This window comes from Nuphar pumila, chromosome 15 (genome assembly GCF_984573655.1).
Source record: "Nuphar pumila chromosome 15, dmNupPumi1.hap1.1, whole genome shotgun sequence".
NCBI classification, from domain to species: Eukaryota; Viridiplantae; Streptophyta; class Magnoliopsida; order Nymphaeales; family Nymphaeaceae; genus Nuphar; species Nuphar pumila.
Window position 1 is genome coordinate 13,408,844 of NC_143263.1, and position 17,145 is coordinate 13,425,988.

General features: G+C 38.9%; 1 protein-coding gene across 1 annotated transcript; it reads right to left on the reverse strand.

Annotated features, from left to right (window-relative positions):
* Positions 1–308: 308 nt before the first annotated feature.
* On the reverse strand, positions 309–5,892 carry LOC149814558 (RNA polymerase sigma factor sigE, chloroplastic/mitochondrial-like). The gene is made up of 6 exons (XM_089988789.1): positions 5,755–5,892; positions 4,185–4,886; positions 3,922–4,068; positions 3,297–3,533; positions 1,936–2,199; positions 309–819 (listed from the first exon to the last, which is right to left on the reverse strand). Exons 2-6 carry the CDS (start codon positions 4,878–4,880, stop codon positions 622–624), a joined length of 1,542 nt encoding a protein of 513 aa, XP_089844915.1. The 5' UTR covers positions 4,881–4,886; positions 5,755–5,892; the 3' UTR covers positions 309–621.
* Between the last annotated feature and the right edge of the window lie 11,253 nt (positions 5,893–17,145).

Sequence of the window (17,145 nt, forward strand, 5' to 3'; positions counted from 1 at the left end):
ACCTGAAATGATTACTGAGGCTTGAAACTGGCATCCTATATCTTTTGAAATATTTTGAAAAGGATTTTGTAAAATCCAGGTAAGTCCTCTTCCTTTTACTGCAAAATATTTGTTAACACTCAAGTATATTCCTAAACAAATAAAAAATGTGCAAAATGAGAGAAATATGGGAAAGACCAAAAGAGTAAATAAAGAACAAGACTTTACTCAACAATGTCAACCCTTCTAATCATCCAACCAAACTGGAAAAGAATCAATACAATTCATAGAACTGAAGTACAAAGATATGAATTTAGCTCAGAACAGAATTATAAAAATCACATATCATATATATGAATTGAGGAAAATTGACAAATTACATATGATACATGATACAATTTTTAGAAATCTTTTAAACCTAAAAGAAGAAACATGAGTTATACAGGAGAAAAGGCTTGCATTCTGAATATATGCCTAGTATAAATTCATATTTACAAATATCATGACATGACATAAGGCTTTTCCTTTTTCGCGGTGTGTCATGTCATAATGTTAAAATGATGATGACTATGATGTTGGTGAAGAAGATGAAAAGAAGAATCATTAATGCAAAACTCATGTTGTCGTTGCTGCAGCTGTTTGCTATATGATGTATCGGCGAAGGTAATCAACTCGAGCTGGATGCTTCAGCTTCATGAGTGCCTTCACTTCATGCTTCCGAACCATCTCTCTCGAAATGTTCAGATTTCCAGCAATCTCTCCCAAGGTCCTGTCTCCCTTGCCATCAAGCCCATATCTTTGTCTTATCACCAAACTCTCTTTTGGCTTCAATGAGTCTAGCTGCAGCAGAAACCAATTAACATGTTAAAGACATGCTTCAAAAAAATAATTTTTCACCTTCCAATGGGAAAGAGTGAAATTACCATATGGAAAATACAAGGTTTCAAATGAGGTTGCCCATTCTGAGGAAAGAAGTCAATGATACTAGAATTAGATTTTGTGACTGCACCCAACTTGTCTTAGATCATGGTTGACAGTAAACTTGATAAAGCCCCACCAGAGTAGGTATAGGCCTTTGACAATTTTAATACTATCATCAAGCCCTTACTTTTCCTTTTTCCTATTCTGGTTCACAGTGATTACAATGACTGATCAGTGTATTTGTGTACTCCATAAATGAAGTCTCAAAAAAATCTAAACAAAAGTAGGACTGGAACACCCAACCTAGAGCCTAGTCGAGTGCGTAAGATTCTCAGTGACTTTATCATTCTAGGCTCAGCTCAGCGAGACTTAACATGCGATTGGCTTGAGTAATAGGAACTCATGCAAGTATCTTTTAGTTAATAGAGTTTCCACAAAATCAAACCAAAAACAGGACTTGTTGGCCACCAAGTCTATGTCCCACCTTATGGACAGACTATTTTAGGTCAACTAGTTATTGCAGGATTTGTTTGATTGAAATCTCTAAGCTAGCATTAGTAATCATCATTGCAATGTAGATAATAAATTTAATTATTTAATGAAGCCATACTTCTTGGTTATAAAAATAAGAAGAGATATATGCCTTATGCATTATCTTAATTTACACATCAGAACTTTATGGTCCACAATTGCTGATAGGAGGATTCTCTTAGATCAGTCTGGATGGAGTCCTACTTGACTGTAGAGAGGCCGTATCAATCTCAATTGACTTAGGGTTAGTGGCTTGGAATAAATGTTTGTAACACAAACACATCACACATCAGGGGCCAGTATGCATGCACATGCACACATGAACCTTTTTCCCATGAGAATAAAATGAAAAATGAAGTGCTTTATACGGTTACCCTATTATTGGACTATGAAAAATCTGCTATTCAGAAGACAAGAAAAGAAGTTGGTACATGAGAAATGAAGCTTTTAACCTGTCACCACATAACATCTAAAGGATTTCTTGCAAAAGGAAGAAGGAATTACCACATCATCAAGAGCAAGCCGCAGCAGGGCAGGTGACCTACGCCTGTCATGACCAACCCCTTCCACATCTGTTAGCTGCTTCACCAACTCTTCTTGTGTGATTAAGTGTTTCACATTCAAAGAGAGAACCTGTTTTGATGCCCTCATAACGTCAAAATACCTTTCACTTGAAATCCCCACCTTTTCTCTGACCTCTTCTTCACTAGGCATCCTTTCCAACTCAAACAGTAGTTCGAATTTCGCTCTTTGTATCTCTAATCTTACCTGCAGAAGAATCTCACAGTCAGCCTTCTGTTCCCCGGATGCCATTTCTCCCCACCTCCCCCCCCCCCCCCCCCGCTTTAAACCCAGATGCTACTAAACACATTATACAATTAGACACATTTTCCCAGTTGCATAATATAAGAGTTAGAAACTACAAATGTGTGATACACAGAGCTTTGAACTTCAATTGCTTTATTTTATTGATCAAGTACATTCAAGATTTTCCTATGAAACTGCCATTTTCCAATAACTTAGGGATCTATATCGAATTGATTTTTAATCACTTTCATATGCTTGATCAATACTAAACCTATTGCTATTGGTCTTATCAATCACCGGGGTCTCAACATGGACTGTCTCCTCATTGGAGAGTACAGAGCAGAAATTATGTTGCATTCTTTCCCAGTGGAACCAAAAGCCTGTTGGTTATGCCAGTAGGTCAATAAATAAGATTTTATATGATCACTAGAACCGCATAAAATTCAATATATGAAAGTTTACAAGACCACTAGCAGAGAAAAAACAGGAGATGATCTCATAGATAACCATCATTTCAAAATGCACAAGCATTCATGTGTATGAAACCAAGATTCTATTGATTAAACCAGTGAAACAAATGGAAGTTTATAAGACCACTGGTCACAACATAGGCACAAGTTCAGGTTGCAAATACCGTCATTCAAAATGCAATCATTACTAATTCATGGAGCTAGGTAGCCGATTTGTTGGTCAAGGACTCAAAACCATGAACAGTGACTATATGAAGATAAGTTGAACAGGAAGAGGACAACATTGTCATCATATCATTCCTGAGCATGTCATGTGGAATCTAAGTCTCTGTTCGACAATGCTTAACAATGGTTGAATATCTGCCCAGTATTCTCACTGCAGAAATTTAGCTATCTGAAGTGCTCTCTTTAAGTATTCAATAATACATGTTGAGATTATACTATAAACTGCATCATAATTTGCTGTTTCCATTTGAAAGTCTTTTATTGGTTTAAATATAAATGATTTTGTTTAAAAGAACAGGGCCCTATACCATTGGGAGTATTCCTTAATTGAGTCAAGCAGAGGAACAAGAGGATAAAACTTACAGATTCTAAGCCAAATGAAACACGCGTGAAACTTGAGAGGGTCAATGATCGCATTATTGCATGACGGATCCAGAAGAGGCCATAAGTGGAGAGACGGAAGCCACGCTTCAGTTCAAATCGGTCGACAGCCATGATCAAGCCTTTAGCCCCAGCTTGACAGAGATCCTGAAATTTGGTCCCACTTGCAATTTCTTGATAATACTTGTTTATCACAAACAGAACCAGCCGAAGATTGTGCTGTAACAGGTCATCAGAAACATTACTGTGAGAGAAAATCCTGCTAGAATTATACAGTCCTTAGCTACTAGTTGCAAAAATGTCAGTGGTTTAGCAATCATAAAGTTCCCAAACTTAAAAGAAATATTGACCATGATATTTGACAATCAAAATGACCCGAAGTGCCAAATATGTATCCTATGACTTGATTTTTCACATACACTCATCCAAATTTTATGATTCACATAAGTGCGTACTGTGTACAGTGTACATGAAGAGTTTTCCCCACTATATGATTATCCAATTAGTTGGAAATGATGATGCCATACTGCTTTCTACATCTGATATTCAAATCATGTGCACTTAAGCATATGCTTGCTAACACACATGCAGAGAGAGAGAGAGAGACCTTGATCAGCTTATTTCTTGCAGCTTTACCCACTTGCACTTGTCTCCTAAGTTTAGTCACACTCATTTTTGTGGCCGATGCAAGTTCAGCATCAGTTGGTTCTCTTCGAAGATCCCTCTCCAAGTTTTCCTTTACCAGAAGAATAGCCTGAAACCAAAAAGACAAACACTTAAACAATCATCCAAGAAGAGAAAAGCGAAAACGAAGTAAAAAAAAACAGAACTTTTCCCACAGAGCCTTCAAAGTAGAAAACTGAGCCTCACCTTCATTGGCTGCATCAGTTTGAACAGCCAGGCATGCTCAGAAGAAGGAAGGACAGGTGGGATCTTCATCTTCTTCCAATCCATGCTAACCAAATCAGTAGAAACAGAGTACTCCCTCAGCAGCCTATCAACATCCCCTGTATCTTGTGCCCTCTTCTCTTGCAGTTTCGAACCATTGGTCTCATCTTTCTTCAGCTTCTTCAAAGCAACCCTGTTCTCTAAACTCAATCGCTTGTTCCTCCTCCTCTTCCCACTCGTTACCACCCCAATGGCATCACCCACAAGATCAGCATTCCCTTCATCCTTCTTCCTCCGCTTCTGCCGTTTCCGGTCGCCGGTGACTTCCGTCTCCAAATCCGACACATGGGTTGGGCTCAACTTGTATATGTTTTCGAGCGCGGCCGCGGCTTCATCGTAATCGATCTCGACGACGTCGAGTACTGCTGCGTTTGCCGTCTTTCTGGCCTTTGCATTTCTTCTCTTCTTGGGCTGCTGATTAATGGTCTCAACAGCCAGGGGCAGGTGCTCTGGTGCGGTTGATAATGCTGAACTCTTGTGCTTCTGGGCAACCTGTTGATCTGATTTGAAGGCTACAACCAGTGGCCTTCTCAGAGAATAACAATTGTGTGTCTTGAATCTCAGATCGAAGCCTAGCGGACCACGAGAAGCCGAGCCAGATACAGTGAAAACTCCCATGCCAAACTGCTTATAATACAAGACAAGGGTGAGCTGCCATCAATTCTTGCTGTAAGTAAATTGATGATGTTGGTTGATCACAGCACGTAAAGGGTGCACATCCAACCACCTGCTTGGTATCTGGTGGCGGAGATAGACCACCCTAAAGTACATTCCATAGTTACCGAAGCTTCTTCGTACATGGAGAAACTCGCTTCCCAGAAGCTCGTTTACAAGCCAAAAACTCTTCACTTTCTTCAAAAGGAAGAGAAGCTTTGGGAAACCCGATTTTAAAAAGATGGGAAACTCGATTCTTTTGGCGAGAAGCCCGTTTTCTCGTAGTTTCTAAAATCGATTCTTTTAGCGAGAAGCCAGTTTTCTCGTAGTTTCTAAAATCGATTCTTTTCGCTTTTTTAAAGTTTTTCTCTCTGCTTCTTGTCACTTTCCACTTACTTTCCCCTCATTTCCCATGTACGATAGAATTCTAATTTTTTTATAACAAGCTTGCTTGCTGGTTTTACATCCTATTATTTTTTTTTGTTTATGTCATTTCTTATGTGCTTCTTCTTGTCCTTAATATTAATTTTATGTATTTTTTTTATTTTTCAAGTACTTATATAATCACTTCATAATTGTATCTGGTTTCCTACCTCATACTACTTTTTAGCATTAGCTTCTCAGCTTCCGCTTCACGCATCTCGTATCCATTTTATTTCCTGGGGTAACTATGGTGCATTCTGATCTACTATATGCAATGCAAGTGTTTTAATTATACATAAAGAAACCCATCTACGATCAGCATGAGTGATGCTACCATGATTTTTTTTTTAACCATAAACTCAAGTGAATTCTACTTGAAGGGAAAGAAAACGATGAAGAAAAAGATGAAACATACCTCGAGAGAGAGGGAGAGGGAGACGTAGAGCGAGTAACAGCTCCTCTCTGCAGTCTGCAGTATGATTCCGGCGAGATGTTTCAGGGATGGTGAGAAGAGAAGGGAGCTGGCACACGGACACCGTCAGAGAGATTTATGTGGGGTGGAGATTCTCGAGGGAAGATCGTCCACAAGTGAAGCAACGGTTTGGATTGATCGTGTAACGCCATCTGACGGCTGATATAACTGCGTGGAGCAGCTTCATTTCTCTCATCCTTCTGTTTCTCTGAGTTACACGTGGTTGGACGCTTACATTTTTTTTGTGTTGTTTATGCGGTGAGTGTGCAGTCCACATTGCAGGCATTCGAATCATGGCAGGCGTCGCACATGGATGAGTTTAAATGGATCTGAGGTCCGAACCGATCCGACCCGGCCCATGATAAACGTTACTAAATATGGATAAAAAAATCAGGGTCTTCTATCCGTTTGGAACAGACTCTTTTCTTGGTTAGTGCTTTCTTTCTTGGCCTGTCAATGGATCAGGTTCGACGAGAACACTACCTGAATTGGGTCCTATAGGGCCCCGGGTTGAAACCAATGATGGTCCCATTAATTAGCTAGTCGGATTGGACTGCAAGAACCAAGTAATATATGGATCGGGTTTGGTTTGTAAAATTTCAAACCAAAACTGGGTCTGAACTGAGTTCCAATTAAGATCTGTACTTTTTCAAAAAAAAAAATGGGTTTGGTACATGTAATATATCCAGACTCAAATATGGTTTTTTGGTCAAATCCAGATGCAGACCCGGTATTGGCACCTCAAAGTACCAGGTCTAGAGTAGGTGAGGTCTGACCTGTTGATAAAGCTACTTCCTTCCCAACTATTTTGAGAGGGACTACTTGACTTGACCATACTCTTCCAATTTGTGCTTCTAAAGAAGGGGAACAAACAATACATGGATCCGAAAATCTTTTCATAAACCTATGCCCATGCCCGAGATAGAAAGAAATGCCATGGACCACTCATTCTTTGGCACCAACTTGGAGCTGAGATGGATCATGCTCAGCCACAGCCATTTTCGTCCTCACATGTGAAAACAAGAATGCCACCTAAACCACACTAGACCACCTATTTTACTGGGTTCGTGATTAATCAAGATCCCTGTCAGATCCATATCCACATAATTGCATCCAATTCAAATATTGATTTTAGAATATAGACCAACCAAGGAAAGCTTCCCGCACACGTCAACCAGCTCAGATTCAGCTGACTAGGCTGATTTTATCACAAATATCACCAAGTTAACTTACCGAGTTTTATCACAAATATCACATATATATCAAATTTAGGTGATTTTATCATCATACATTCATAAAAAGTGAAAATCACGATATAATGACAATAAACTCATGCATTGTCTTTATCAATATATCACAACTTTATCGTGATTTTAACATGATTTCAATGTCAGTTTGCTCTTTTTGTTTTACATATTTAAGTACCGTTCAACCCATTTACACGAACCTGTCAACCCGCAACCCGTTTATATATATATATAAACTTATCTAACCCTAACTCCTAACGGGTCGGGTCAACCCGTTTACACGAACCCGACAACCCGCAGCCCGAGACCTCTCCTTTCCTGTGGTGGTGTGCACCTGTGTGGTTATAGTGTCGACCCGTTTAATAAACGGGTCATCGTGTCGTGTAATCGTGTAGTGTCGACCCGACCCGTTTATTAATCGGGTTAACCGTGCTGTGTCGGGTTACCCGTTTAATAAATGGGTCATGTTCGTGTTTGCCACATCCGACCCGTTTAATAAATGGGTTGTGTTCGTGTTGAGGTATTCTGACCCGCCCACCCGATTGCCACCCCTACACAATACCAACCAGCCAGCAGACATCATCTGGCTGGGTCTTGCCGTATCAATAATCGCTTTACATGGATTAAACGATTGAAAACTCGTGGTGTGTGTATATATATACAGTGCGTTCACTGTTAGTGGATGCTTCTCTGCCGCTGATACATGTGAGATCAGCAGCGATTGTTGTATTACAACGTAAAAAAGGGAATTATGATCGTAACCGCCACTAATTCCCTTTTTTTCGCCCAGGGCATTAGTGATAGTCGTGACCACTGAATGTCCCAGATCTCACCAAATCGGAAGTGTAAGGCGGGTCCGACCCCTGTAAGACGAGAAGCCTGTCCACTATTACAGGCTTATATATATATATATATATGAGTAATTATGCACTCCTTCTGCCCCCTCAAAAATCCTTGTTTTGGCATTTTTCCTCACATTTAACACCATAGATGTAATCTATAGGTTTTGTTCAGTGGGGACCGTATTTTGGATCACCAGAATCTGATCTGTATACAGGTTTTTTTGGTGATCCAAAATCAATGGCTATGAAGGTACCAGTTTTTCTCAGCTCATAAAACATGTTTTTAGTAAAAAAAAAACACGTTCCAAGAGTCGACTCCCACTAAATCGAGCATGCTAAACATATCCAACTGTTCAGATCAATCATAAAATACTTTAAAACTATGGGGTAGAACGAGAGATGAGACCTAATATGCTCTCTCTCTCTCTCTCTCTCTCTCTCTCTCTCTCTCTCTCTCTCTCTATATATATATATATATATATATATATATATATATATATATATATGGAGAGAGAGAGAGAGAGAGTTGTGGTAGCTTCCTATTTTTATCCATGCCAATCGCAACTTACTAAGTTTCTGAAGGATTTTTTTTTCTAGTTTTTTATTCCAATACATGGGTAGGTTTTATATATAATATTTAAAAATCAATCTGCAATTTTGATAAATATTCAAGCTGAAAGCAAATCAACCATGTTGAATGTGACACCGTGAATGCTGGATCCACGCAACTGGCGAATGTTGGACTCTCACAACAAGATGGACGTGTGAGTCTCATCCAGCCTGGAGTTAAGAAAGACGATTTTCAGGGAAATCAAGAGAGGAAAGAATCCAAATTCTCAAGATAAGGAGGAGTCTCCTTATGATAGATTAAGAGAGAAAGTTGTTTGTAATAAAAAACCTTGTAAAAATGAAAGCCTATATCAGCTAAAGCAACTCACTCTGGATGTTGTTCATTGAGTGAGAGTAATCGTGAACGCAGGCACATTCACGTTAAAATTCGTGTTCCTTTTATATGTGTGGTGTGATTTTTTTATGGTATCAGAGCCAAGGCTCTTGGCTTCAGAATCGTCAATGGCGTCTTCATCTCTGCCTGCTATAGTATCAGCTTCATCAACAACCTTCAAATATCTCAAATATCTGCACTCTGGTTTCGATCAAACTTGATCGAACCAACTATTTGCTATGGAAAAACCAGTTTCTGCTAATTTTATACTCATGATCTCATGAAGTATATGGATGGCTCACCACCACCACCAAATCGATTCCTAATAGGTGCCAACGGAAAGGAATCTGCAAATCCAGCCTACACTTTGTGGCTTCGATCTGACCAACTCATTTTGAGTTGGTTGAATGCCACTTGTCTGAGCTGATGCTTGCTCTTATTGTTGGCTTCAGAAGCTCCAAATACGTCTGGTGTGTACTTGAAAACGATTTCGCCAGCAGGGCATACTCCCGATACATGCAGTTGAAAGAAGAGCTTTCAAGTCTCAAAAGAGGTACCATGAATATCACCGATTATTTACAGAAAATAAAATCAATAGTTGATGCTTTGGCCATCATTCAAAAACCGATCGACGATGAAGATCTGTTTTTTTGTCTTTCATCGACTCGGGAGTGAATATGAATCGTTTGTTACTGCCGCGTACACTCATACGGTTCCACCATCGTTTGAGTGTACAGGTTATTTGTCAAGCATGTCACCAACAGGGTCACAATGTTAAAACTTGTCATAATTAAATTTCAGATTGCTCAAAATGATGCTATGACTCAAACCATTTGCAGCGTTTTCCATAGATTTCAAAGATGACGAAGATTGATATGTAGATACAGAGGCCATAAATCATATGACTGGCAATGTCAAAAACGTCCCGGGTGATTTTGGTATCAAGGTACAAAATTTATTATTGTTGGTAATGGTAAGGCTGTTTCAGTCTCTCGATCAGGTGATTCTCTTCTGAAGCTTAACCTAAAATTTAATTTGCAAGATGTTCTGTGGGTTCCTGAGACCAAAAGAAATCTTTTGTCAGTTGCAAGATTTTCAGTTGATAATGATGGCTCTTTTGAATTTTTTCCATAGGATATCATGTCAAGGATCTGAGAACGGGGAGAATTTTGCACAAAGGAAAGATTAGTGGACATCTATATCTTTTTTTTTGTGAAAGACAAGCTGGGGTTTGGCAGACCGTTTAAACAGGCATTGCAGTTCCCTGAATGGTGTGTGGCCATGGTAGATGAGTTTTCTGCCTTGCTAAGGAATAATTCTTGGGTGCTTGTTCCTCCCTCTCAGGCCTCTAATGTGGTTGGTTTCAAATGGGTATTTAAAATTAAGCAGCATTCAAATGGTTCTATTGAACAACATAAGTCTAGACTAGTCCTGTCATCCAACCTACCACTGTGAGAGTGCTCTAATCTATTGTTGTTTGTCGCAATTGGCAAAATCCATCAACTGGATGTCAAGAATGTCTTTCTGTATGAATTTTTGGATGAAGAGGTTTACATGACTCAACCACCAGGTTTTGTGCATCCTGCTTTTCCAAACCATGTTTGTCACCTTCAACGAGCTGTTTATGGGCTCAAACAAGCTCATTGTTATTGGTTTTGCCGTTTCAATGATTTTCTCATACAAGTTGAGTTTGTTAAAAGTCGTGCAAATCCTGCTATATTTACTTATCATCATCAATATATCTCTTTTAGTGCTTTTACTTTATGTTGTTGATATTATTTTAACTGAAAACAAATCTTCTGCTATTTTCTCTCTCATTGTCAAAGTTAACAATGAATTAGAGATTAAAGACCTTGGAAATTACATTATTTCCTTGGTCTCCAGATACATTGGACAAGTTTTGCATTATATTTGACTCATAATAAATAATTGGTTCATCTTTTTGGTATGTTAGTTGCCAAGCCCATCACCACACCAGTCTCTTCAGATGGTAAACTTTCTCATAGTGATGGTGTCCTGCTATCCGATCTTCTGGAATATCGATAGATCATTGGCTCACTCTAATATCTCATGCTCACAAGACCTGATATTAGTTACGTGGTTAATCAGGTTAGTCAGTTCATGCATGACCCCACGAATACTTATTTGGTGGTTCTGGTTGCTAAGCACATCCTTTGGTATATCAAAGGTTCCCTTGGCCAGGGTGTCAGTCTACGTCATGTTCAGTAGTTCTCTCTAACCATCTTTCAGATGCTGACTGGGTTGGTTGCCTAGATACTGGTTGATCCATTGTTGGCCATTATATATATTTTGGTTCGAATTTGATCTCTTGGGCAGTCAACAAGTTTTCCATTATAGCTCGCTCTAGTACTGAGGTAGAATACAAATCTATGGATCTTTCCGTTGTAGAATCTCTCTAGATTTGTTATCTACTTCATGATCTTCATGTTCTTGCAACTTGTCATTCACTCTTTTTTTGTGATAATATCAGTGCTTTGCATATGGCTCACAAACTTGTTTTTTTATGCCCGCATAAAACATATCGAGCTGGATTATCATTTTTTTTTAGAACGTGTTACTCATTGTGAGGTTCATGTTCAATTTGTATCCTTGTCTGATCAGATTGCTGACATTTCATTTTAAACAAGGGGATCTCTCGTAAGTTGTTTCAGTATTTTTGGTCCTAGCTTTTGTCTCTCTCTCCCATCAGCTTGTCGGGGAGTGTTAACGTGAATGCTGGACCCACACAACTCGTGAGTGTTGGACTCCCGCAACAAGATGGATGTGTGAGTCTCATCCAGCCTGAAGATAAGAAAGACGATTTTCAAAGAAATCAAGAGAGGAAAGAATCCAAATCAAAGCTGGATTCTCTAAGATAAGGAGGACTCTCATTATGACAGATTAGGAGAGAAAGTTGTTTGTAATAAAAAACCTTGTAAAAATGAAACTCTCAGAGATTCACGTAAATATCGTGGATTCCTCTCTTGTACGTGAGCCTATATCAACTAAAGAAACTCTCATTTTGGATGTCGTTGATTGAGTGAGAAATCGTGGATGTAAGCATATTCTGCTGAACCACGTTAAAATTCTTGTATAGGATTTTAACATTAGTAGTGTTGATAAAATGTGATTTCCAAAAACTGTTGATAAAAACTTGTGAAAGGAAACATCAGTCTTACCCAGATTTAGCTAAAATCCTTTTTAAATATGTGAGAACGCCCTTTGCAAGCTCCAACCATCCTCCTTTGCTTGACGGGAAGGTAAAGACGGGGCATGTTCTCAATTTTCGTAGTGTGAATTACACCCCAAGAAACACCCGATTAAAATAGAATATATATATATAAGTATCTATTGAAATGAATAAATAAATAAAGATAAATTAATTTTAAAAGTACCTTTTTTGGACTCAAGGGTCTGTTTAGCTTTTAAGCTCCTTTTTAGTCCATGAGCACCTCCATGTAAGTTTGAGGGTTCCTCAATGGCATCAAGATAGAGTTTAAGAAAGGCTTGAGTAAGCTTGTTCTATCCCAAATAAGGATAAGACCTATCCAGAAGAGTTCGGCCTTCCTTACAAATGCACAAGAGAAGGGAAGACCGGTTAGGGATAAGATAGGGATGAGCCAAATGGCATATCCGTACATTCGGAGTACCAGATGGTAAAATCCTTTTGTTGTTCCCAAATCTGGATAACACTACATTGTATCGTACCCAAAATTGACACATGATCAAATGACAGAACCATTCTACTATCCAATCTATGGACAAAAAGGGAGCCGGATGACGGGATGAGCCACCGTCCGGGTCCCAAATTGGGAGAGAGAGGGAGTCGAACAGCGGGACTGCTGTCATTTGGGTCCCATGTTTGGAGAGAGAGAGAGAGGGAATCGGATGGCTGGACTGCCGTTGTCCAGATCCCAGGTGCGGAGAAAGAGAGCCGAACTGTAGCATCGTCGTCATCCGGGTCCCAGGTAACGAGAAAGAGGGAGACGGTGTTGGACGGCAGTGGTGTCATCCGTTGCAAAAATTTAGTGTTTATAGATGCCCATCTTTGTCATTAATAGAAGACAATTTGATTTATGACAAAGAAATAGACTTCTGCTAACCAACAACCAAATTTTGAAACAACTGAGTTGTCGAAATCATGCTTGGTCTCGCCAAATAAAGTCGGGACAGCTTGAAAATTACTGGGTTATGCAGACTGTTTAGGTCCCGCTGAACGAAGTCAGGTTAGTGTTTTTTAAGAAAAACTGAGTTGCCAAGACCGTGATTGGTCTTGCCAAATAAGATCAGCCCAGTTTGAAAAAGGTAAGGAATTGGGATGTTAAGACCATTATAGGTCTCACCAAATAAGGTCATGCTAATCAAGGAACCACTTTATTTGTAGCAGGGAGAGAAAATGTTGGGCTTCAGACATGGGTAGCATAAAAAGAGTACAGCTCGCTTTCATGCCTTTTAGGTTCATTCTGATTATTGATGCCTTTTAATGATTTTCTCTTAAGAATTTATGGGGGCAAACTTTATGAGTCCTACACCTCTTAAAGATTTATGGATAGGGTGGGGTTGCCCCAATAAGGCCTTAAGGCAGAGGTGTCATTCTTAGGATGATAATCAATTTAGACATGAGACTTTTTGTCTCAGTAAGGGGAGTTAAGCATACTTCGGTCGGGTGGCATCGAAAAAAATGACAGAGCTTTCTGTAAACTCCTCAAACTCAAGATCCCTATAGCTAAACTCTTTAGTGCATTATGACACATGCAATGGACTTTTATGATATGTAGCAGGACTCATGAATTTGTAGCATAGTGGGTAGCCTATGACAACTATAAATGATTGGTCATATAAGGTCAAAGATTTTGCTCTTCCTTAAAATTAATTTTCATACTTGAGACTCCTACCTTTTCATTTTCTCAGGCTGGTATAAAGTAGCGACACTCGACTTCACTGAAATTTTTCTCGTGTAATTCTGCTTTAGTTTCAAACAACTAGTTATAAGAACATGAAATTAAGTCTCAAGGCACTCATGTTAGGTCTAATAGTTCCTAATAAAACTTGAACTCTGAAGGATTAGGGCTTGATGAGAATGTATTCAAGTACATCTTTTGCCCTAGGTAGGTTTCTTAGAGTCATTGTCTTTAACTCAAAAGGGACTCATTCCTCACTTTTGTCATCCCTTGACCCGAAGCCTGACAACCATGGGTCTCATGGCTTCTCGGTCTAAGAGGGATGCCTCTAGCTATCCAACCTCTGCCTCTAAAGCCATATGATCGAGGTCTACCACCTTGCCATAAGTCGAGTTTAGTATTGACTTTCACCTAGCACACATTTTTTTTATTCTAACCCCTACTCCTAAGAAAGTGTCATGGCCGGAGCCTGCCACCTTGCCATGGACTCAGAGTATATGTTAGCTTAAATGCAGAAATAACTTTTATGCCTTCTCTTTTTTTTTAGTATTTTTTTTTTGCATTTTTTTTCTTTCTCATGCCTTTTCAATATTTTTCCCTATCAAGATAAAAGAAAAAGGCTCCTTAGGGGGTTAACCTATAAAGCATATTAGCATCTAAGGTATTCAACACCTAACCCTTTTCCTAAAGAGTTGGTTGCCTGGGTGGGTTTCCACTAGATCTACATTCATGCATTGATAATAATCTTGTGTACTTATAATTCATCCTTATAGATTCATGATCTAGAATTATTGGATTGAAGTCCATTGGCCTCATTGTATTACTATCTTTTTTCTTTTAAGAATTGGATGTCGTATGTGATAAACTCTCGTATGCAGGGACATACTTGGGGGAATAAGAATTTTAAAAGAGTTGGATCTATTTTGAAACATGATCTCTCATCTTTAATAATCTTTCAATAATGTGCCATGCATTATGATGAAGCTCCATCCTCCTCCTATGATAGTTGGAGTCCAAGTGAACTGGACTGTCAAGACTATTCTGGGTCTTGCCAAATGAGGTCAGACCGGTTTAACGATAACTGAGATGTGAATATCATTTTATGATCTTGTCGAGCAAGGTCGAGCTAGTGTCCAGGACAATTGGAATATAGAGACCATGGTGAGTCCTGTCAAATGAGGTCAAACCAGTGTTCAGAGGTAAATTGGGCTTTCAAGATCACTTGGGTCTCATTGAATGAGGTCGAACTAGTTTGGGATTTGTATGCTTGGGTACTAGTTGTTCCTTCTTACCTAAGAAATTTGAACTTTAAATGGCTTTTACAATGACTTATCCTTGAGTTTCAGATATGTTCAAACTCCTTTGACATGCCCCCACATGATTTTCATATAAAGACATCATCGTGAATGTTAAAAAAAAAAACAAAAAAAACATGTTTGATAAAGGCTTTCTTAGTCTTATCAATAAGAATAGTATGCTCATGTAACAAAGTGGATAGCTTGAACCCTAGGAGAAGAAAATTCTTTTAGATTTTTTGGCTTTTCTTATTTTTTTTATTTTTGGAATATTTCAAGTTTTTTGGATTTTGAAAACTTTTTCATGTTTTTGGATTTTGAAAACTTTTTAATTTTTTTAAGTTTTTCTCATTTTTTTAATTTTTTTTTTTTCAAAAAAATATTTTACAAAGTCCAGGTTTTGAAGGCTTACCTGGGGCCATGGGATAATGACCCATGAAGGATCTTTTTTCTCCTCCATACCAATGTGGTTCTGCCCTGACTTGTAGTCACTGTGTTTTGAGCATGCTGGTCTTTTTGAAACGAAGATAAGGAAGCACCCAAATTGTTGTTCGACTTTTGTAAGCCCAGGCTGAGAAGTGTCAATCTTATGTCCTCCACGGTGACAAAACCTCATACTGAGCTAATGATAGTTGACTCCTTTTTTAAGTGATCCTTTAAGACCCATGAGAGTTTTCCTCTTTTGCCTATTTTTAGTTTAGGCTCTCTGTAGCCTAGACCTTGTGTCCCTGCTTTTGGCACTATTGAGAGAGGCTCTCTCATGCCATGTTGGCTTTTTTCTAGCCTCTCGAAAGATTGGTAGCCTATGTGCAAAGCAATTCTTCATCTATTTCCACATTTTCGTACATACTGATATAAGGGGTGACTCTTGAGTTGAGAGACATTTACCCTGCCACTATTCTTAAAAGCCTTGGGCCTTTTGAAATGGTCAATCATTGATGCTTGGGTCAAACTGAATGATTTTATATTCACGACCGATCTTGATTATGGAGTCATTTTCTTCTTTAGCCAAACTGTAGGTATGTCAATTTGCTCGTCAGATTTGGATAATAAAGATTGTATAGGGAGGTCATCCTTTTCTGTGATAGAAGTAAAGAGAGGAACCTTGATGTGATTGTTGTCTGATGAGTCCAAACGAATCACACTTATTTGAGGCCAATCTCTTGAAATTTTATGGTTCTCTCATGGAACATGTTTTCCTTGTACTCTTACTCCTCCTTGGTAGTAGACTTGGCAAGTGACAGATGACTAATAAGTATTGGCATTGCTCATGAAAGCTTGAGGAATACATGTCACTGAGTTGGCGGGCGGTTCTTATTCTATAGCCTTTTCTAGAAGCCAATTCGCTTTTGGTTAGCAGGCTTGGATCCCTTCTTCTGTATTATGATTTGGGAATGGTTCTTAAAAAAAACCTAAGTCATTGTTGTCTTGGTTTTGTGGTTCCTCATTAACCAGCAACTCGTCTCTCTCGATAAGGACTTCTATGATGTATCCTAGGATGATGCATTCTTCATTGTCATAGTCCACTACCTAATGATACTGAGAGTATTCAGACGAGTCTTTACCCTTCATCTATGGTGGATTCGATACTTCGAATAACTTTATCAGGCCATCCTGCTATAGAAGATCAAAGATATGTGATCGAGCTTGCTTGAACTTTGTGAATCTCCAGTCTCTGGTCCATTTTGGATTGCCTCATATTTATTATTGTTTAGCTTCTTTAAAAAGCCCTTTTGATTGTTTGCATTCTGCCCTTGACTTCTATTCTTCTTGGTCTTTTGCCCTATAGCCCACACTGTGTTGACTTGGCCTTTAAATGGGTTAGACTTCCTATATATGTTATCTTTGTTGCTCTTCAAGAACCTATCATACACTCCTCTTTTGATGCCTACTTGAAAAGTGGTAGCCTTCTTGATGAGTTTGGCATAGGTTTTAACCTGAGCCATACTGACCAGGCTCCTCAAAGGTTAAGAAAATTTGTCTATAACTATCATTAAGGCATGAGAATCTAAGATCAGCTCCTTCATCTAATTACTCATAGACCCCCATCTATTTATTAACTCATGAGCACCTTCCTCTTTCTTCTACTTCTGGTCATAAAGCTGA